The 21,790-nt window shown below is 44.7% G+C and overlaps 1 protein-coding gene across 44 annotated transcripts in view; it reads left to right on the plus strand.

The window, feature by feature from the left end:
* Positions 1-21,790, plus strand: part of RIMS1 (regulating synaptic membrane exocytosis 1) — a 468,693-nt gene that overhangs the window by 239,919 nt on the left and 206,984 nt on the right. For 37 of the 44 annotated variants that reach the window (XM_089777124.1, XM_075923725.2, XM_075923757.2 and 34 more), the window contains 2 exons: positions 18,828-18,895; positions 19,682-19,792. In XM_089777124.1, the coding sequence (XP_089633250.1) occupies positions 18,828-18,895; positions 19,682-19,792 (179 nt within the window). Of the gene's footprint in view, positions 1-8,993; positions 9,638-18,827; positions 18,896-19,681; positions 19,793-21,790 lie in introns of those variants that run through there. The other 7 variants (XM_089777128.1, XM_089777131.1, XM_025186754.3 and 4 more) reach the window with 5 other exon arrangements.

Below are 21,790 nucleotides of genomic sequence, written 5' to 3' on the forward strand. Positions count from 1 at the left end.
ATGACTGCAGTAATTTGTACAGCCTGTAGGTCCTGCCGCTGGATATTGTAGTTGACAAGATGCCATTGTTTGGCTCTTTGGTTCTGGCAGGCAGAAAAAAGTCTTCATGATTTCTGATTGCTTCTTGATTAGCTTGCTAAGTAGAAGAGATCCATCGGTAATCTCTTTTCCCAGTCCCATGCTGTAATTTGCATGTTGCCAGATTGCCCCATTATTTCCAACTCTTGCATTAAAGTCTCCACATGATAATCTATTTATCTGACACCAAAGTAGATAGGGTGAGTTTGTCTAAGTCACTATAGCACTTTTTTTTCTCATTGTAAACATTTGTCATGGTAGAAGCATAAGTGCTGATGACAAACATACTGTTTGTTTCCATGACACTCATAGAACCCTAAGATGAACACTTATGCCTCCTTCTGCTAACAGGTGCTGCTGTTGGTACCCCTCCATTGCCGGGGTGGTCCTGCAGAGCCATTGGGTGTGGGAGCATGTCCCAGGTGGGGTGGTGCGCCCTGCACGCACAGCTGCAGCTGTGGAAAAACAAAAGAAGTGGTCAGTTATCCCTGGGAACATAGTGGGTGAAGCCCAGCCCCCCCTTTGCAAGGTGAGGATGACCATTCCCTGCACCATCAGAGCCGATGTGCTTGCACACGGGCTATGATTGGAATGTCCTGCTATCGCCAGGAGTGGGAGCTGCCCCGAGACCGCACCCATGCCCCTGTGCTGTGTATAGTGTGGGTGAGGTGGGGGGAGATGTCCCTTGTGTCTGTGTACAGTGGCCTTGTGGAGGGAGGGCGTCTAGCTGTGTCCCACCCCGGGGTCAGGAGCATGTCATGTCTCTTCACACACACGTGTAACAGGTCAAGGCCCCTGTGTGGCAGCCAGCTGGGCCACATGCCCAGGGGTGACATGGCACATGATCGCACGTGCACAAGTTGCTGCATGATCTGTGGTAAGCAAGGCCCATGCGCACGGTCCCTGGTCTCCCTCCCCGTCCCCAAATAAGGGGACAGTGATGGCACTCACATGTTGTTACCTCCTTGGATGACACTGGTGATGGGTCTTCAGGGACAGCTCGGGGGTCCTGGCTGTGTGGCACGCTCCCTCTGGGCTCCTGTAGCTCCTGGCGCTCCTCTTCCATGCCCTGGTCAGGGCCCTCTGCTCCAGGATCGATGACCCCTGGGGTGGCACAGATCGTCCCGCCCCCCAGGATTCCATCCAGGGCATCAAAATAGTGGCTGGTGTCTGCCCTGTTCGGGAGCTGCCCCCTGTGGCCCTGGCATAGGCCTGCCACAGCTCCTTTATTTTCATGTGCACCTGCTGCTGGGTATGCATGTGGCCTTTGGTGGCCTGGCTGTCAGCCATCCGCCTGTGGACGTCCACGTTCCTCCATCTAGTGCGGAGATCGTGGATATTGGAGGCCTCCCCCCAAACCTCAATGAGGTCCATGATCTCTGCACTAGACCAGGAAGGCGCCCGCCTTCTCTGGCCCTTGGCAGGCTCCTGGGAGCTGGGGGAAGGGGACCGGGGAGCAGTGGAGGGCTGGCTGGCTGGCACTGGCTGCCTGGCTCATGGCTGGGCCACTGGGTCAGGGGCAGTGACTGCTGGCTCTGTGCTAGCAGGCCTGGAGCTGGCACAGGCACTGTGGCCAGAGTCTACCCCTTTAAGGGCTCCGGGGCTGGGGGAGAGGAGAGGAAGTTTTCCTGGTTGTGGCCAGAGTGGCCACCAGGGTACCCTGGGAAAGGCTGGAGGTCCCTTATTTCAAAATAAACATCTACACAGCACTTATTTCAAATTAGCTATTTTGAATTTGGCTTTATTCCTCATGGAATGAGGTTTACCAAATTTGAAATAAACACTCCTCTATTTTGATTTAATTTTGAAATAGCAGTTTCACTGTGTAGACGCTAGGAAAGTTATTTCGAAATAACAGCTGTTTTTTCGAAATAACTGTGCTCTGTAGACATACCCTCACACTCACACTCAGGGGAGAATGCAGTTTAGAGCAAGTTACAAGCAAGAAAGCTGAGAGCTACAAAGATTACAAAGTTGCAGCTTACAGTAAATTTGAGAATTACAAAGATTACAAAGTTTGACAAAGATCACAATGAATTACAAGGTTTGACAAACATCACAATGAGTTGCAGTTTAAAACCTTAGACCTTACAGTTTAGTGAAGTTGCAGAAAATATATGTGTATAAATCCAGAAAGCTCAGGCAGAGGCTTTTTTATGCAACAACTATGATCTTAGCAACTTTATGATTCCACACACTTAACAGACTTACGAACAGTAACATTTTCCAGATCCTGGATATTAAATATTTTATTATCATTTCTTTCCAGCTGTTCAGCAACTTCAAATGATAAAAATATTTTCTTTTTACATTGGCTGGCTCTTTGTAAACATGACCTTTTATATATTTATAAAATTTAACACCAGTCCACTTTACTTTCATGCCTGTGGCTTGCTTCTCTGCCACTTGTACGCAAATTATTTTCTGGGAGGATGATGTCAACCCTGAGAATTGTCTAATTTTGACCAAGGAAGTACTTTCCAGATCAAAAGATGGCCTTTCAAGGAAAAGTAGACCGTGTCCCTTGAAGTGTGGAGCAGTAAGTTAGTCTGTATTTTTCTCTTGGGAACAGTGCCAGGGCGGGAGGAAGTTATCTCTAGAGGCCCGAATTCAGCAAAGCACTTGAACATATGCTTAAATCTTAATACTGAATAGAGCTGATTTGCGAATTGTAATCCTAATTTAAAGTTTCGAAGGTTTTAGTTTAGAGATCTGACTTCTTGGGGGAAGAAGTGCAACATGAGGGGGAGATAAGCATAAGCTTACATTTGATTACCACCATTGCAGCTTGCACGAGTACTAAAAAATAAATAACTTTCCACCATGTAAAGAGGGAGAATGAAATATGCACTATACTCATTATCAGGGCTTGCCAAGCCGCGGCGAGCCCCGCTTCCAGCCTTGCGGTTCTGCACGCTGCTCATTCACAGACTACTACGCATGCGCTGACTGTGCTGTGTGACTGTGCCAGCTTGTAATCTACTCGCCACAGGCAAGGAGTAGATTACATTAATTGTCGAGCCCTGCTCATTACCGTATATTCCGGCGTACAAGACGACCTCTGATGTTAAAAAACATCTCCCAAAAATCGGGGGTCGTCTTGTACGCGGGTATACATCCCAGGCGCGCCTGGGATGCCCCGCCAACGGCTTCCCCCGAGGCTTGGCAAAGCCTGGGCTGCCCCCCTGCCAGAGCCCCTCCGCAGCTTTGAAAGCCTCCGGGGTAGCCGGCGGCGGGGCATCCCAGGCGCGCCTGTGATGTATACCCGGCGTACAAGACGACCCCCGATTTTTGGGTGATGTTTTTTAACATCAGAGGTCGTTTTGTACGCCGGCTTCCCCTGAGGCTTTGCAAAGCTGCTGCGGCTTTGCTCCCGGTGCCTCTGGTCTGCTGGGGACCATCTCCAGGAGCAAAGGAGGTGGAGGGGCGCTGGGGTATAAGATGAAACCCTATCTTTTAATTAAAAAATTAGGGGGTCGTCTTATACGGCCAGTCGCCTATACGCCGGAAAATACGGTATATTGATTTTAATTAATTTATATATTTCATAATTTTAATGTTAAATTCTGATTTTCAGGGCTTAATCTGTAGAAATATGGCACAAAATACCATGAATTTCTTCCCCTCAATATCAACATAAGCAAACATAGTAGTAAAAATTCTTAGGACTATTCTTGGAAAAAAAATGAGTTGGTCATAACATTATTCATAATACTTTAAAACTTTTTGTCTCAGTGTTATTCACAGTAGACTCTGTGAAGCCACATGGTTCCCTTTAGAAATGAATGGGTTCTCTATAACTTCTCAAGGAATCTCCCACATGAAGCAACTTGCAAGACAAAACCTGAGCTCTGAAAAATAGCTCTAAATGTATCTGGTTAAATACGACTATTTCAATGGCTAGCCTTTTGTTAATTTAGTTCTTTTGTTAACACTCCTTTAAACTGAAGCTCTTTCATCTTTCCAGATGTAATGTTTTCATTAACATTAGGCATTTTTTCATTTTGTTTTTCATTTTGTAATAATTTTTAGCAGATGCCACTTCCCTATGTGGTTTTTGTTTAGAAAAAGAACTAGGTGATGAGAATGTTTTTCTTCATATTACAATGAATGAGAAAGTATGCTAACTTATGAATGAGAAAGTTCGCTATGCCAAAGTTTGCTAACTTAATCCACCAGTCTGTACATTCTTGATTATTAAAAAGCTAAATTAGCTACTAGATAGAGCCTATGGAATGTAATTTTCAACTAGCACATTAAATAATCATACAATACAATTCCAATTATCTGTTTCTGTTTCCAAAGTTGATATTTCTGCTAACATAGATGCATCTGCCTACTTCAGGTGCTAAACAGTATAAGGCCTATCATGGAATATATCTCCATGTGCACTCTACCAGAGCCTTACGTTCCTTCTATTAGCTCATTTCCATATATGGAAATTACATTCCAAGCCTGGGTTTGCATAACTGTACATTAGTATTTGTTTGTTACATGGGAGTTTAACTAAAAGGAAAGTCACTAAACCTTCAGTGTAACAGAAACATATAGCCAGTGGCAAAAAAAAAAAGTTAGGTTTGCTAAAGGAATATGGACCACATTTTCAAAAGTATGTGAGTACCTAAAGATGCATGTAGGTGCTTAATAGGATTTTCAAAATGCCAAAGTCCCTGATTTTCTACTCATTTCAAAAGGAGTTACGTAGTTGGCTAGGCACTTTTGAAAAGCTCACTAGGCACCTATCAGCATTTTAGGTGCCTAAACATCTTTGAAAATCTAATTTGATGTACCTAAAATACATATTTCAGTCTAATTTTTGAGTTTATGGTATTGTTACCTAGTTCATAATATACAAATAATCAAGGAAAAACACACTCAATTTACTATGTTATCTGCTTCTACAACTAGAATACAATAAAGAAAAATAATGTTTCTGTTTTCATGTCTTTTCACTTGAAAAAAATGCTATTTAAACTAGTTTTGCATTTGTGCAAAGTTAATGCTTTAACACTTATAGATTTAATATATTCATAAAATAGATTTTTGTAAACGTTTGCATGCTTAAATACTTTACATTGTGACCAGGTATTTCAAATTTCATGGCTTATGGGACTGATGCTTCCTTTAACAGTCAAGTCAAGTGAATATAAAATTCTGCAATTTTACTTTTTGTTCTGGCTTTGTGAATCATTTGGAAATCAGTCAAATGTTGAGCATTCAAAAATATTCAGTGATTGTAACAGTCATATCCTTATCCCCAGCCTGAGGGGAAGTATGTCAGAGGAATTCCATGTATGAGTCAGGGGAACGGAAGGGGCATGTCAGAGTGGAATTCTGATTTACCCAAATCTCCAACGGTGGGGGGCTTTTTTGTATGTGGAGAAAGTGAAAGCTGATCACATGTAACTCTGAACTTGCAGTGAGGCTCGGTGGATGAGAATCTGAGAGCCACAATTCACTTTGCATCCCCTCTTCTATTCATGTCAACTTGTGGGCAGGCATGGAGAATCTGCTACAAAGTATGCAGTCTTGGTATCCAAGCTTTCAAAGCAAATCATTGAGGTCATTCATAAGTTCATCAAATCTTGAGGACTAGTACTGAAGTTTTGCAAACACTAAAGGACTCAGATATGGCAAAATCAAACCGAAGACTTATTATTCCTGAAATAGTCACATTTTTGTGTGTGGCTAAACAGCTTCTGCAGTAAATGGACTTGACAGTGTAAGCTAAGAGCAGAAATATTTCATTGGTTATGTGGATGTTAATCGAATTCTTAATATTATACTGTGTATGTTTATCTTTAGTTGACTTATTACCAGGTTATGATAGCTATTCTTCAAAATCTATGACTTTTCCAACAAAATTGTGGACCACAAGCTCAATATGGGTCAACAGTATACAGGTTGGAACTCTCTGGGCTGGCACCCTTGGGACCTGACTGGTCCCATACGAGGGTATTTGCCAGACCAGAGGAGCTCCCCCTGCGACTAGCTTCCCAGACCACCTTCCCTCCCTGCTGCCAGTTCTAGCCACCCCGCCCTGCTGGGCTGCTGTAGCCCCGGCAGCCTGGACTGCCCGGCTCCAGCCCCGCTGTCTGGGCTGCCATGTCCCTGGCCCCGGTCCCGCTGTTGGGGATGCCATGGCTGCTGCATTTCTGGCCCCAGTCCAGCTATTGGGGCTGCCATGCCTGCCACATCTCCGGTTCCAGGCCCACGACTGCCCACGACTGCTGCTACCATGACTGCCACATCCTCGGTCCTGCTACTGGGACTGCCGCAGCCCCTGCTGCTCTACCAGGGCTCTGGCACTGGTCCCAGCTCAACCCCCATGAGGCTCCGAGCTGCCACCCTCTTGCCACTGGGACTCACAGCAAGGACTCTTGGTCCAGGAACACCTGTGGTCTTGATGTACAAGGAGGTCTTCTATTAGTTCAGTTCTGAGCCTGATTCTCTAAATTAGCTAGTTTTAAGAGTCCACGGGATGCAATATTTGAGGTTTTGAAATTTGTTTCGGTTTCACATTGGAGTGGAAAAAGAACTTTTCAGCTGTTTTTGTGAGAATAGAATTGTGTGGAGGAGAAAGACAAGGGTGAGTGAAGCGAGCTAGAATACAGAAGACAGAGGAAGAGAGTTGGGGGAATGGTCAGGAATACAGAAAGCTCACGGTTCAAGTTGCTGCTGTGACTGATTCAGAGTGAGCTGGGATGAAGAACTCTGCTCCCAATCAGGTTGAGTAGGAATTTGCATATGGTTTTCCCACATCCCCGGTAAGTACCTTAACCCCCAGGCTATTAGAACAAGCATCAGAACAAGTCTATTCCTCAGCCCTGGACCTCTAAACTTTCCTGACCAAATGTTTGTCAACATAATACTTTTGAGCCACCAACTTTATGCAGCTTTACTTTAGAAAATGGCTACTCTTCATTATTTCGTAGCTGTAATTCACATAGGCTGCGTCTATACTGGCAAGATTTTGCGCAAATACTTTTAACAGAAAAGTTTTTCCGTTAAAAGTATTTGCACAAGAGAGCATTTTGGCATGTGCCTTTGTGCAAAAGATTTGCAGAAGCATCCGTGCCAGTGTAGACGCTCTCTTGCATAAGAAAGCTCCGGTGGCCATTTTAGCCATCAGGCTTTCTTGCACAAGAGGGCTTATCCCTGAGTGGGAGCATCAAAGTATTTGCGCAAGAACCACTGATTTTGTACTGTACAAAGTCAGTGTTCTTGCGCAAATACTCGCAGCCAGTGTAGACAGGCGGCAAGATTTTGCGCAAAATCTTGCCATTCTAGACACAGCCATAAAGTCCTGAACAAGGTCTTTTGGATCCAGAAAACTTTCAAAAACATACAATCTTAATTGCAATAATTCATTGATTTTATAGATTGTAGATTTGATTTGATAACGTAAGAATGAGGTATCTGCATTAAACTCTATGACTACTGAATTAATTTCCCTGCAATATAGTTGCCATTTTAGCAGCAAATACCCTCAATAGAGCTTAGTAATATTAACACATCTAACAATTATTTGCGATCAAAATGGGGTGCAAATGCTGGAATGAAGCCATGCGGGACCCAGAACTCCCCCTTGGCCAGGCCCAAGCAAAAAAAAAAAAATAAATAAATAAAAAGGATTCCAAGAGTTGTTAAGCAAAAAATTTTAAAAAAATGTATATAAAAAAAACCCCAGCATGGCTCCTTTAAGAAATGCTTTTGAGGCTTTTTGGCCCTAACAGGCTGCCAGCGGCCGTCAGCCATCTTATCTTCCTGCTCCGGCCAGTCAGCTCCCCTGCGGAACCGGATAAGCATCCCGTATTTTCGCCTTCTGGCTGGGAAAAAATCAGAAAATACCGGACATTTTAGGTGTCTGGTATTTTCTGAAATTTTTTTATCAGACAGGAGGCAAAAATACCGGCCTGTCCAGGTCAGTACCGGACACCTGGAAACTCTACCCAAGCTGCACCGGGCCCAGCTTTCCTCCCTGTTGGCTCAGGCTGAAGCTATATTCAGTCAGGGTCGGCCCTCTCCTCCCCTTCCTTCCCCCACCATTCCCCTCTCCTTGCCCCCCCCCCCCCCCCCGGCCTCTGAGGAGAAGCATCTTTTTGGAATAGCAAAAGTCTTCAGGGAAATGTTCAGACTTCAGGAAAGAGGATCAGGTAGTGTCTTTGGGGGAAGAGATGTACTCTGGGAACTGTCCATATCCTTTCTTTTGATCCTTTTGCAAATGCTCCCTGGTCAGTGGATGTCTGGGTCATTTCCTGTCTCCTTAAGGATACTTCAAATCTGATATCGCTCTTTTCCAGGGCCATCTGGAGAAGCTCGTCTTTTTATCAATGGCCTGTCAGGGAGAAGTACAGGATCAGAATATCCTAATCTTCTTGCTGCTAATATTATCTCATTAGTCACATATTATGTCAGTAATGACATGACATGTCAACTATTGCTTCTGGCACATTTGCAATATGAGAAAGCATGTATAAGACAATATTCCATGAGAGAGAGAGAGAGAGAGAGAGAGAGACCTTATCTGTGTTACCAATAATATTAAAGATGAAAGAATTTGTCCACTTAATTTGTTCTATACTTAATGTGTTTCTTTGGAGATGAAAACAATTAGTTAATTTCACTTTATTTTCTAGACAGTTTTACTTTTAGGTTCTCACATTGTTATACTTCTGCAATTTACTCCAGACATGTTTTTATTATTATACTTAAGAACAGAACTTTTTTCCATAAAGAAAACATTTTGTTCACTTTAGGAAGCTTAAATTATATTTTTGACCAAAATTGACCTTAAATTGTTCCTTTAATCAATAGGCTTGCTTAAAAAAAATCCAAAGATAGCCGTATTCCCATTTCTCTGATTTGTATTAAAATAATGAAATATACCTATATATTGTATTGGGAATGCATGACTATATGGAATATATATTTAATTTAGTATAAGATTAATTAGAACAAGTTTAGAACATGCATTATAGTCCATTAACACTCAGTCAGTATAATACTGCTGAATAGAAATAACAGCTGCAGCAATGGGATTGATTATTCTGATTCTTGAGCTTGTGCACACTGTTTCTCTGTGTCATCTTTAAAGGGACCGAACATTTATTTCAAACTGTCTGCAGAGAGGAAACAGCATTTTTGCATCTTGTTTCAAGAGACAGTTAGCTGTGGACTTTTAAAATCATTAATGGTTCCTATTGTCAGAAACTCTTTAACATTGTACTGAGCATTCATACACTCATTCACTAATCCTTGCTAGCACTATACTGCAGAGATTTGTTTTGATAACAACAGATCACATGGGCTTACTTAGTGTCACCAAGAATATTTGACACTGCAGAATAATTTGGCTTGCAATCAGAATGCAACGACTATAGTCACTTTCCTTTGCTCTGAAATGGATTTTTGATTGCATTACGGGTTTGCCACCATTGCAAGCTGGACTTCAGCAGTCTCCTAGGTGCCAGTTGTTCTTATTTAACCACTCTGTTGTTGATGCTTCTGTTTTCTGGGTTTCTTCAGTTTCTACTTCTCACTTTGCAGTCAGAGACAGGTAAACAAGTTACTCTAGCATTGATATTATAGACATATGTAAAATATTTCATATATTCAGTTTGACTGAGGAAAGATCATGTCCTCAGCATGTAAAATATTAATTGTACTTAATTTTCATCTTAATCAGTAAATAAGGACCATTTTGTTCTTAAATCTGTTTTTCTGTTACAATCTTTTTAGTGGCATGATTTTTTAGACAAAAATCTGAATTCAGAAAATACATAGTGATATTTAAATGCATTTTTAAAAATAATAATTTAATTGACTCAAAACTGTATTGTATGTTGGAAAAGTCATGGATAAAGAATTTAGAATATTGACCCTCAGGAAACTAATTACTCAAGTATATTATTTATAGCTAATCTGTTTGGCAGAAGACAAATGATGTGTCCCCTGAACCATGGTGCGATTAATAGATTTCTTAACCTTCACTTATTCAGAATGCAGTATACTTCTATTTTTTATGTTGTGTATTATTTTGGGAAATATTTAATATCCGTATATGTGAAAAAGGCACTTTTATGAATGATTATGATGAATTATCAGTTGCTACTGATGTAGCACTGTATGTATGCATCACATGTTATTAAACAGAAAAGGTCAGAATCCATCTCCTAAAGAACTTACAGTCCAAATAAGACAAGATTAGGAGGTAAGAACTACACAGGTAAGGCTCAAGGGCAAAACTTATGAATACAGACAAAATGGTCACACAGTTTGTTATGGTATGCATAAACTGGGGAGTTTCAGAATTTCACCCCTGTGGAGAAAGGTCTGACAGCAACACTTAGATAAGCACCTTCAGGTGTGGGACAGCGGATGTCAGACGGAGCAAAGTTGTGGAGGACCTAGAAGAGAGACAGGGTGCTGAATTTCACTTAGGATGTAAGTTGGGAGCCAATGAAAAATTTTGGTGAGTTGTTTTTGGGGCGTAGAAGGAAGTACAGTTGTAGTGGTGGATACTGTAAAGGTAGATATTTTGACAAGAGGTGAATCAGTGGTGAGAATAAGGCAAATTTCAGGAGGGCCAAAGTGGTAGACATTGTAGTAGCCCAGGTATGAGCTCATCAAGCCTGCAAAAAAAGTAGTGATGGAGAGGAAAGAGCATATTTTGGAGAAATTGTGCTGGTAAAATTGGCATGATTAAGTGACAGTGTCCACATGTCAGTACAGGCAGTCCCCGACTTACGCGGATCCGACTTATGTTGGATCCGCACTTACGAACATGGCTTTTCTCGCCCAGGAGCTCACGGGCGGTGAGTCGCCACCCGTGTCCTCCGGGGCGAGAAAAGCTTCTCCTGGTCTCCCTGGTCTGCTGGGGGGGGGGGGGTCCAGCAAAGCCGCTGGACCCCCCCAGCAGACCAGGGACACCCGAGCAAAGCTGCCCAGGCGGCGGAAGTCCCGCTGCCTGGGCAGCTTTGCCCCGGAGCAAAGCCGCCCAGGCAGCGGGACTCCTGCCACCTGGGCGGCTTTGCTCCTGTCCCCCTGGTCTGCTGGGGGGGGGGGGTCCAGAAAAGCCACTGGACCCCGCCAGCAGACCAGGGACACCCGAGCAAATCCGCCGCCTGGGCAGCATTGCTCCCAGGCGAACGAGCAAAGCTGCCCAGGCGGCGGCTTTGCTCTGATGTCCCTGGTCTGCTGGGGGGGTCCAGCGGCTTTGCTGGACCCCCCCAGCAGACCAGGGGGACAGGAGCAAAGCCGCAGAGCACGCCCGCAGCGGGACAGCCTGGGCGTGCCTGGGCTGTCCCGCTGCAGGCGTGCTCCAAGGCTTTGCTCCCCGTCTCCCTGCAGACCAGGGAGATGGAGAGCAAAGCTGCTGAGCACGCCCTCAGCGGGACAGCTCAAGCGTGCCCGGGCTGTCCCGCTGTGGGTGTGCTCAGCGGCTTTGCTCCCCGTCTCCCTGGTCTGCAGGGAGATGGGGAGCAAAGCCTTGGAGCACGCCCGCATTGGGACAGCCCGGGCGCGCTTGGGCTGTCCCGCTGCGGGCATGCTCCACGGCTTTGCTCCTGTCACCGTGGTCTGCTGGGGGGGGGGGGTGCAGCTAGTGCCCCCCCCAGCAGACCAGGCTTTTCTTGCCTACCCCCAGCAGCTGACTTGGGGAGGCCTGGGTTTCTTAAGTTGAATCTGTATATAAGTCAGAACTGGCATCCAGATTCAGCTGCGGTTGAAACTGGTCAGTTTCAGCAGCGGCTGATGCCAGTTTCGACTTACATACAGATTCAACTTAAGAACAAACCTACAGTCCCTATCTTGTACGTAACCCGGGGACTGCCTGTATATAATTATAATTACAGTACTCATATTCTATACTGTTCTGTTCTTATAGATGGCCCAGGTTTTAGTTTAGGTCACAGAACACTTTTTAAGACCCTGTTTTCAGTTGCTTATAGCTTTCCCAAATATAAACTATTCACTGAAATTTTCTATTCCAAGAAGTCCAACTGTATATAAAACACACTATACTTACATGGGGATCCCTACTGTATAGTGAGGAAGAAATTGGAATTTGTGGTCCAGAAGCTTCAGATTTTCAATAATCTGATACTATGGCTAACAATTGTTAGAAATTTACTGTGAATACACAGTTTTAAACATTTGTTATGTACATTAAAGGACATTTGAGATTATACTTATGAAATTAAGTAGACCAGGGAGACGGGGAGCAGACCAGGGAGACGGGGAGCAGCTTTTCTCGCCCCGGAGGAGGCGGGCGGCGGGACCAGGCGTCCCGCCGCTCCAGTCCTCCGGGGCGAGAAAATCCCTGTTCATAACTGCGGATCCGAGGTAAGTCGGATCCGCGTAACTCGGGGACTGCCTGTATTAAGATAAAAATGTAAAAGTTGTTGATGGAAAGACACATTACTGTTGGGTTTTGGTTTAGTTTCAGTCACCGATATGCCATTGTGTTTAGATGTTTATTTCTGCCTCAGTAACTGTAATGATCTAAAAGTAGTCTTAACTTATTTAGTTATACTTGCTAAAGGTAAGCAAAAGCACCCAGGCACTTTGTCTAAAGTGTGTTGAAAAAGTAAATTGGGATTTTCTGAAGTTAAGTACATATTAAAAGTGAAATCCTGACCTTGCTCAGGAAATGGGAGTTTTGCCATTGACTTGAATGAGGCCCAGATTTCACCATAGAGTTTTAAATCATCACCAAAGTGTTCGTAGGCCTCTCACAAGACACGTATGTGCAGATTTTTCTCCACAGTATATTGCCAGTACACATTGTGAAGCATGAGCTGTCATCATTTAAAAATATAAGGAAAATATGTTCATTTGTATGTTAGAAGGAGGGTAATGCTGTTTTTTCCCCAAACCTCGAAAAGAGTCACCATCAAACTGAAGGATGAACACACGCAGATAGGAAAGTAAGGGTCCAAATTTAGCCGTCGGTGAAAGATGAATTATTTGGTGGGCCAACTCCAGTTACTTCAAGGGCTGGGTTTAGCCTAGAAAGTTCAGTTTTCTTTTAGCTATTTGCATGTTAAATGGTCAGAATGGCTAATTTTAATTTGTTCTCACATCACCAGTTTTGTTTAAACTTAAAATAAAATGTACACTTAAGGGACCAAGATCAGGCAGGTAAATAATACTGAGAATCTCAGAAAGGGTTTATAATGAGTTGTCTTTTTGCATTTCAACTATTGCTTTTTTAGTACTTTGATTTTGCCACAAAGGGTAATAATAATGCAAAGGTATGAAATGTAATAGAGCACAGAGAGCATATAAATGTTGTGTTTTAAAATAGAGAAATGATCTTTTGCACACAAAAGAGTTGAAAAAATGAAACAAAACCAACATGCCAGGCTCTGTTCCCATTTGTTCCATTCCATCCTGTTTCAAGGTGCGTCTAGACAACAGGGTTTTTTCAGAAAAACGGCCATTTCTCCAAAAAACTTCACTTATGTCCACACTGCATTTGTGTTCTTTCGAAAAAAATCGAAAGAACGCAGGGGTTTTTCTGACATTGGTAAACCTTATTTTACAAGGAAGAATGCCTTTCCGAAAGAGAGCTTTTTCGGAAGAAGGCATGTGTGGATGAGGAAGAGTGAGTTTTTTCAGAAAAAAAAGAGGCCTGCAGAAAAAAGCACAGGTGCCCTAGTGGACACTCCATCCACAGTAATCACAGCTCTATAGTTCCTGTCTCCAGCCAGCTCTTAGAGCTGCAGGTACCCAGGACAAGCCTTGTGGCTGGAAGCCGGCCTCAGAGCAGCACCCTGACTGGGCAGCTCTCCCTGCCACAAGAAATAGGAACCATGACACAGCCACAAGCCCCCTGAGACCCCACTGTTGAGCACAGGGAACACCAACAGGGCTGTGAGGACCCACCCAGGGGCATCAAACGCCGGACGCCATCCTGGTCAGGGGTTGAAATCCGGGCCCTCCTGGAGCTATGGGGCACAGAAACACTGACATTTATGGCCAGATGGCTGACGCTCTCACCCACAGAGGCCACCACCCCCTCATTTTGGACCAAGTCAGGAGCAAAGTGAAGGAGCTTTGTCAAGGGTATGCATGGGCCATGGAGCGCAGCTCTCATTCCAGAACAGGACCACAGTACTGCCCCTATTAAAAAGAGCTCCACCAGATACTGGGTGGTGGGCAAGCCTTGTCTCCACCCAGTCTGGCGGACTCAGGGTTGGAGACAGCCATGGTCACCTGGCTGGAGCTCCTGGAGGAGGAGGATGATGAGGAGGAGGACACCGGCAGTGTTGTTGCCCTCAGCTTCATCTGACGCCAGGGAGGGATCCATCAGGTGAGTACTGTCAGGTTGGCACACACACAGGATGGGGGAGGCGAGAGCCCAGAGGATGGGGCGCAACCGTTGCTCGGCATGCAGCGGCAGTGTGCACCACATGATCTCAGGAACCGGCCCCAGAGCACACACGGGCTCCTGCTCACAGGCTGTGGGGAGGCCCTACACACGTCCAACCCATGGAAGGGACTCCCCTCACCCGCTGGCCTCCACTGGAAGCAGGCTGGGCACAAGGGCACACGCGTGACCCCACACAGACCAAGGAGTGCCGCACATAGTACATGGCCATGCCTGCATACACGAGGCACCATCCGCTCCCACGGACAGTGCTGCCAGGTGCAGGTGTGTGTGTGGGCCCTCTCCCACCCTTGGGATCCCACTATAGGCAGACATTTCCCTGGCCTGCTTGTCCATGGGATGGGGGAAGCGGCCAGCATGGTCCCCTGGGCACTTTGGGGCTCCTGTGAGGCAGGGCCTGCTGTGCAGGTCATGCATGGCCTTGCTCACAGACCTTGCTCACTGAGGAGAACACGGCATCAAAAATAATGTCTGCTTGGATGACTGAGTGCCTCTTCCTCTTTTCCTTCACAGCCGGACCAGCTGTCGATGAGGGGCAGTCCTCGCCATCAGAGGCAGCTGCCCGACACTGGGGGAGCTGCAAGCACTGGAAGGTCCATGAAGAACTCATGAGACAGCATGTTGCAGTCCTGTGTGACATGCAGCAAACACTGGCCCAAAAGGTCCGTGATGACGCCGAGTGGCGCAATCACATGTGGGACCAGCTTGTGTGGCAGGGAGAAAATATGTGTGCCACCATCCGGGAAGTGACAGCACACCTGGGTCCTCTCCCCACTTTAGCTGTCCCCCCCATGCCTTTGTATCCTCCCCCGACCCCCTGCCACACCTAACTCCACTGCAGCTCCCCCTCCTGCCCACCCCGCTGTTGTCCCCAGCCCCACCCAAACCTGAGGTCATTGAGGTCCCCAGACCTGAGGCGGCACTTCCAGCTGTACCAAGCTCCACTCACAGAACTGATCCCCTCTCCTCCCTCCCTCATCCAGGTTCTCTGCCCCATTTACTTGTATTATAAAAAAAAAAATACACGCTTTTTGTTCAATTCAAAACTCGTGTGTTTATTAATTGTACAGAGAAGAGGGGAAGGGAGGGATTGTGGTGGGAAAGGTATTGGGGGGGCAAGGCACAAGCCACCAGTGCGGAGGCCATGGGGAGAGTTTCTGGTCTCCTTCAGAGAACCTCTCCCTCAGGGCCTCCCGGATGCGCACCCTGGCCTGATGGGCCAGGCGGATGGCAGCTGTCCAGGGCTGTTCAAACATCCTCCCCTCATCACCAGCCTCTGTTCCTCACCCTGGGAGGAAGGCCTCTCCTTTGCTCGCCATCAGGTTGTGGAGCACACGACATGCAGAGACCACCTCAGGGATGTTGCATTCCTCAACATCAAGGTGTGTCAACAAGCACCTCAACCGAGCCTTGAGGTGTTTGAAGGCGCATTCCACCTTCATGCAGGCCCGGTTCCAGTGCACGTTAAATTGTTCCTTGCTCGGGGCCAGTGTTGGGCTTCATGAGCCACAGCATCAGTGGGTAAGCCACATCACCTACAATGCAAATTGGCATCTGTATGTTCCCCACATGAAAGTCCCACAGGGGAAGAATGTCCCAGCTTGCAGAAGAGGCTCGAGTTTCTGAATATGTGGGCATCGTGTGCCCAGCCCAACCACCGACAAATATGTCTGAAAGCTATCCCCGGTAGTCGACCAGGGCCTGCAGCACCATGGAGAAGTAGCCTTTTCTGTTTATACATTGGACAACTCGATGCTGTGGTGTGCGTATCGGGATGTGGGTCCCATCGAACGCTTCTCCACAAGGTGGGAAGCCGAGAGCAGCAAATCAGGACATGATTGGGTCCAGGTCTCCGAGGCGAATGACCCTCTGCAGCAGGTTGGAGTTGATGGCCCGACCACCTACAGCAGGAGACATCGAAACACACAAAACATAGAATGAAAGGGGGTGCCAGAGCCCTTGGGAGGTGCCCGTTCCCCTCCTCCCCTCCAATTACCCCAGGAACTACCCCCTATGAAGCCCCTCCCCCAGCAGCAGGGATGTGTGAGTGCGGGACAGCACAACCCATCTCGGGGACGGGTCTTGCCCCCACCCCCACTTCACCCCCCATTCCACTTTCCCCGAGAGTTGTCCTTTTCAAGGACTCCCTCCCCCCACCCTCCCGCAGGGTGTGCACTCCAAGGGTGCCTTACCTCCATGAGGAGGAACCCAATGGTGGACTTCCCTACACTGAACTGGTGTCCCACTGAGCGGTAGCTATCGGGGGTGGTGAGCTTCCATACAGCAATTACGACCCTCTTCTCCAAGGGGATGGCAGGCCGCAGGTGAGTGTTGCATCTCCAGAGGGCAGGGGCGAGCCAGGCACACAGCTCCAAGAATGTGGCCTTCCACATGCGGAAGTTGTTGAGCCACTGCTGGTCATCCCACCGCTCCATGACAAAGTGGTCCCACCAGTTGGAACTGGTGTCCAGCCTCCATCATTTCTCAACCATGGGCTGGGGGGCAAGGGTATTGCTCCTGCATCCAGGCAGAGAGACTCAGAGATGAGCTCGGAGTCGAGCTGGGGCAGGACCGTCATAATGGTCTGCTGAAACTGCTGCAGAAGCTGCAGCGTGACTGTGTGTGGCCATCAGATGGCCGGGGCAGCTCCGGCTCCATGGCAAAAAGAGAAAAGAAATGCTGTGGCATCCAATAAAGCTGGTCAACCAGCGCACACACTGCAAAGCTTTGCTGTCCCTTGAAGAGGTAAGCAAGCAAGGAGCAGAAGCTGAGAAAGGCCGGCCAGGGGTGTCCCTTTAAACACGCGTCTCAGATAGCCTTAAGCAACAGCACCCGGAAGTAACTGCTGACCTAATGCCCTGCCAGAAGTGGTTCTGGGTGGCCTTTTATGTGAGAGAGCATCCAATGAATGGCTGGATCCTGCCATGTGGCATAGTGGGGAGACGTCCCCTATTAGTTCGGTAAGAATTAGTCAATGTAGGTTTATAATGTAGAATGTAGGTTTCTAAAAAGCAGATCACTTTTCAGTGCACTTTTGCAGTGTGCACGCTCTCTTTCAAAAGAAGATTTTTCAGAAGAGCTCTTCCAAAAAAGCTTCTTTCGAAAGAAGCTTGCAGTCTAGATATACCCTCATTCTCCTAAGTCTGTCCCAACTCCTTATACAGCTATCCCTCTTATCATAAAGTCACATTCCGTATTTTGGTGGTTAGAATACACTGCCAAGTCACCTGTTCTCCAGCTGTCCCCATTACACAGCCCCCCGTAAGCGTATGCATCTTTGATCACTTCTTCCCCAGTGTATATAGCATTCTCTCCCCTCTTCCTCCAAGTCTGGTTCTGGGATTCCAGTCTGCACTTGCTCACAAGTCCCCTGCTACACATCTACTGAGGCTATGTCTACACTACAGAGTTTTTTTGGAAAAACAGCGGTTTTTCCGAAAAAACTTGTGGAGAGTCCATAGCTCAAGCGCATTTTTGCTTACTTTTGAGAGAGTGTCCATGCAGTCTGGATGCTCTTTTTTGCACAAGCGCATCACTTTTTTGATGCGTTTTTGCAGTGTGGATGTGCTCTTGCGTAAGAAGTTTTTGCAGAAGATCATTTCCAATTAAAGCTTCTTGCACAAGAAGCCTGCAGTCTAGATGGAGCCTGAGTTTCCTCTATTCCACCCAACTGATTCATGATTCTCCAGCTTGTATTATCACTAGTCTCTTCTCTTTATATATTGCCTCTGTCTTTCCTGAACAAAAATAAATTAATTCTGTTGGATTATTCTGTTGGATTATTTCCTGTGCCTGTGGTGCCGCTTTCTTTGATAGCTTGTGTTGCATTTCTTTCTGGCTCCTTCTGTGTCTGTCGGTTTCCCTAACTGTACATCTCTAAAGTTCTCATTATCATTCATTATGCACAGTCATCCATTCATAATTCGTTATGGTTTGCTGTTGGCCCCTCCTCCCGGTCAGCTGTAACCAAATGTCTTTTTTTGGTGGCAGTTTCCTTTCTAATCATAATTAGCTCTTTAAAAGACTGGCACTATGTGTTCATCATAGTAAGAATGAGAGGCATGAAAGGGGATATTTATTACTGGAGGGTGGGTTTTGTTAGCAGTGGATGTGCTGGGGCATGCAGCAGATACTCAGTGAATTACTAAGAAACTGAAGGTCTTTATACTGGGATACATTTTTACTTTATACTGGGATATACATTTTAATCTATATCGTCCCTAAATTAAAAGATTTAAAATAATTCAAGTCTTGCTATAATTTATGCATTTGATTAACAGAATTATTGTAAATTGAAATTCATGCATTCAGGTGATGCATTCACACGCATTCCTTTCCATTCATATTCTTCCAGGTGACTTGGATTATTACTGGCTGGATCCTGCCACGTGGCACAGTAGGGAGACTTCCCCTATTAGTTCGGTAAGAATTAGGCAACATAGGTTTATATGTATGAAATAAACTCTTAAAAGTTTAGTTAATTATTTCATTTGCACCCTGGTGGTGCCTTCTAATCTTTAGAAGATTATGAATTTCAGTTGTGTAAGATGTTCACTGGTATTCAAACTTAGTTTTTAAAATGTTAAAAAATGTTTGTATGAAAATCAAAATTAGTAAGAGATGTTCTATCTGAATCTATATAAGAAAGATAACCTGAGTTTTTAATCTGAAATAGAGATTTTTTTTGCAAATGAGGGATTGTATTTCAATGCATTAGGCTATCAAACACGAATAATTTTGGTAGAATTTTTGCCATTGACTCCCATGGAAACAGGGTCACCAAACTTTTACTAGATAATGAACATATAAGAAACATCTGAATAACATAAATATTATTCTACAGAACTAATACTTTATAAAAAGGAATTTTCAAGATGGAATACAAAGTAATGCATTACATACTGATACACACCTAATAGTTTAAATACATTAATTCAAATCTGTTTTGTAACTGTGTTTGTACCTTTTAGGTATTGAGATAATTTTATGATGAGGAAGAGTAATTGTAAATATTTAATGAAGCAGGAATCAAGAACCATAGCATTATAACAGAGAAAAAATTGTCATTGACAGTATGCAGAAGGATTCACTGGATTTATCTGTACTGTGACATAATAATTTAGCAAATTCTGTTTGTGTGTGTAAAACAGGAAGAGATTGCCTCTTTTTTGCTTCCATTTTTTTGCTTCCACTGATATTTTCTAATAGCATCCCGTGACGTGGCAGCCATCTAAAGAGGGAGATCGCTTAATAGGACGAGTTATTCTTAACAAGAGAACTACCATGCCAAAAGAGTCAGGTGCATTACTGGGGCTAAAAGTAAGTACTACAAAGGTTATGCTGTAAATGAATGAAACTTTCATTAGTCTAATAGACAACAGTTTAGTACATATAGCATATCATAGATATCCAGAAAATTTCCAATTACATTATCATTTGAGACCAATTTTACATACTTATGTTAAAAAAGGGTGGAATATGCCTTTCTTCCTGGTGTATTGGACAGCATGATAAGTTGATGTAAACTGACCTCTACTGTTGTATATGTAATAGGAATCCCAGGATGGAACAGCCTTTTACCATGTAACATAGAGTAGCCACAGCTGATTGTGTCCATTTAATGTTATGAATAATACCTAACGTATATATATATTACCCAGATATAAGCTCCCATTCTCTGTTTCTTTGTAAAACACAAAAAACTAAAATACAGAAGAAATACAGAAGAAACACAATAATAGATAGAAAAGAAATAATTTAGAATTTAAATTCAGAAATGCCTCTTTAGACCACCATGACATAGAACACAGTCTCTTCATCTGCCTGTTCTCCAAGCATATAACGTGCATCCTAGTGTATTCATGGATTTATAACAATTCCTGATTTTGCTGTATGCATCTTAATCATATAGTCTTCATCTCATGCTCCACATTCATCAGTGTCATCTGGACACTAATATTTGCAAAATCAGTGTTTAAATCTGCACAACCAGTAAAAAAACACAAATTGCATGGTGTATAAAACTGCTTGTGAATAGTTTTAGACAAGTTCTTTTAAATAGATAATTGCCTTAAAAACCCAGTAGTGCTTCTGTTTAATCTAAAACTCCTAATATTTTTGCATCTGTAGAAAATCAGTGAGTTTTGACTTTTTGCAAGTTTTACATTGAGCCCCAAAATTAAGATGTTATTTTAGAACAAAAAAAATATAAAGCTGATTTTTACTAACTGGAAACTGGGATTGTTGGGGGTTTTTGTTCGTTTGTTTTTGTTTTTTTAAATAGGGGGGAGGGGCAGCGAAGGAGGAAACCTCTTTTGAGGGAACCTCTACTTTACCTTTCTTGAATCTTGTCTTGATTTGTTATGTGTAGAGCCCAACCAAATTCATGGTCCATTTTGGTCAATTTCAGGGTTGTAGAATTTTGGAAATCATGCCATTATTTCAAATATATAAATCTGAAAATTCATGGTGTTGTAATTATAGGGGTCCTAACCCAAAATTTTGAGTTGAGCATGGGGAGTTGCAAGGGGCTGTTGCAGGCACACAGCCAAAAGCTGCCACTCTCTGGAAGCCCAGCTGCAAAGACAGCAAAGAAGTAAGGGCGCATCTACCTACAGAGCTAAAGCCGAAATAAGCTATGCAACTTGAGCTACGTCAACTGCGTAGCTTAAGTTGAGATAGCTTATTTCAGCTTTTGTCGCTGTCTACAAAGCAGGAAGTCCGAGAAAGAACACTCTTCCTGGGTATGTCTACACTACCCTCCTAGTTCAAACTAGGAGGGTAATGTAGGCATACCGCACTTGCAAATGAAGCCCGGGATTTGAATTTCCCGGGCTTCATTTGCATAAGCGGGGCTCCACCATTTTTAAATCCCCGCTTGTTCGAACCCTCTGCCGCGCGGCTACACGCGGCATGAACTAGGTAGTTCAAACTAGGCTTCCTAGTTCGAACTACCGTTACTCCTCAGACGGTCTCCAGCAGACCAGGGGCACCGGAGCAGCTTACGAACAGGGCTTTCTCGCCCCGGAGCTCGCAGGTAGCAATCCGCCACCTCGACCTCCGGGGCGAGAAAGCCCCGTTCGTAAGTGCGGATCCGACGTAAGTCGGATCTGCGTAAGTCGGGGACTGCCTGTATTTGAAGTGCTATGTTCTACATTCTGAATTAAACTAATTTCTGGTGCTTAACAGAGCAAAGTACTGTAAAAGGGAATTGCAAGCTCTCTTCACTCTTCATGTGGCACTGTTTGGCTTTTTTTATACATCGCTCTTTTTCGGGTGAAGTCCATATAAAATGCCACTGATGTTAATAATACCATT

This window comes from Pelodiscus sinensis, chromosome 3 (assembly GCF_052426305.1).
Source record: "Pelodiscus sinensis isolate ZL-2025 chromosome 3, ASM5242630v1, whole genome shotgun sequence".
Taxonomy (NCBI): Eukaryota; Metazoa; Chordata; order Testudines; family Trionychidae; genus Pelodiscus; species Pelodiscus sinensis.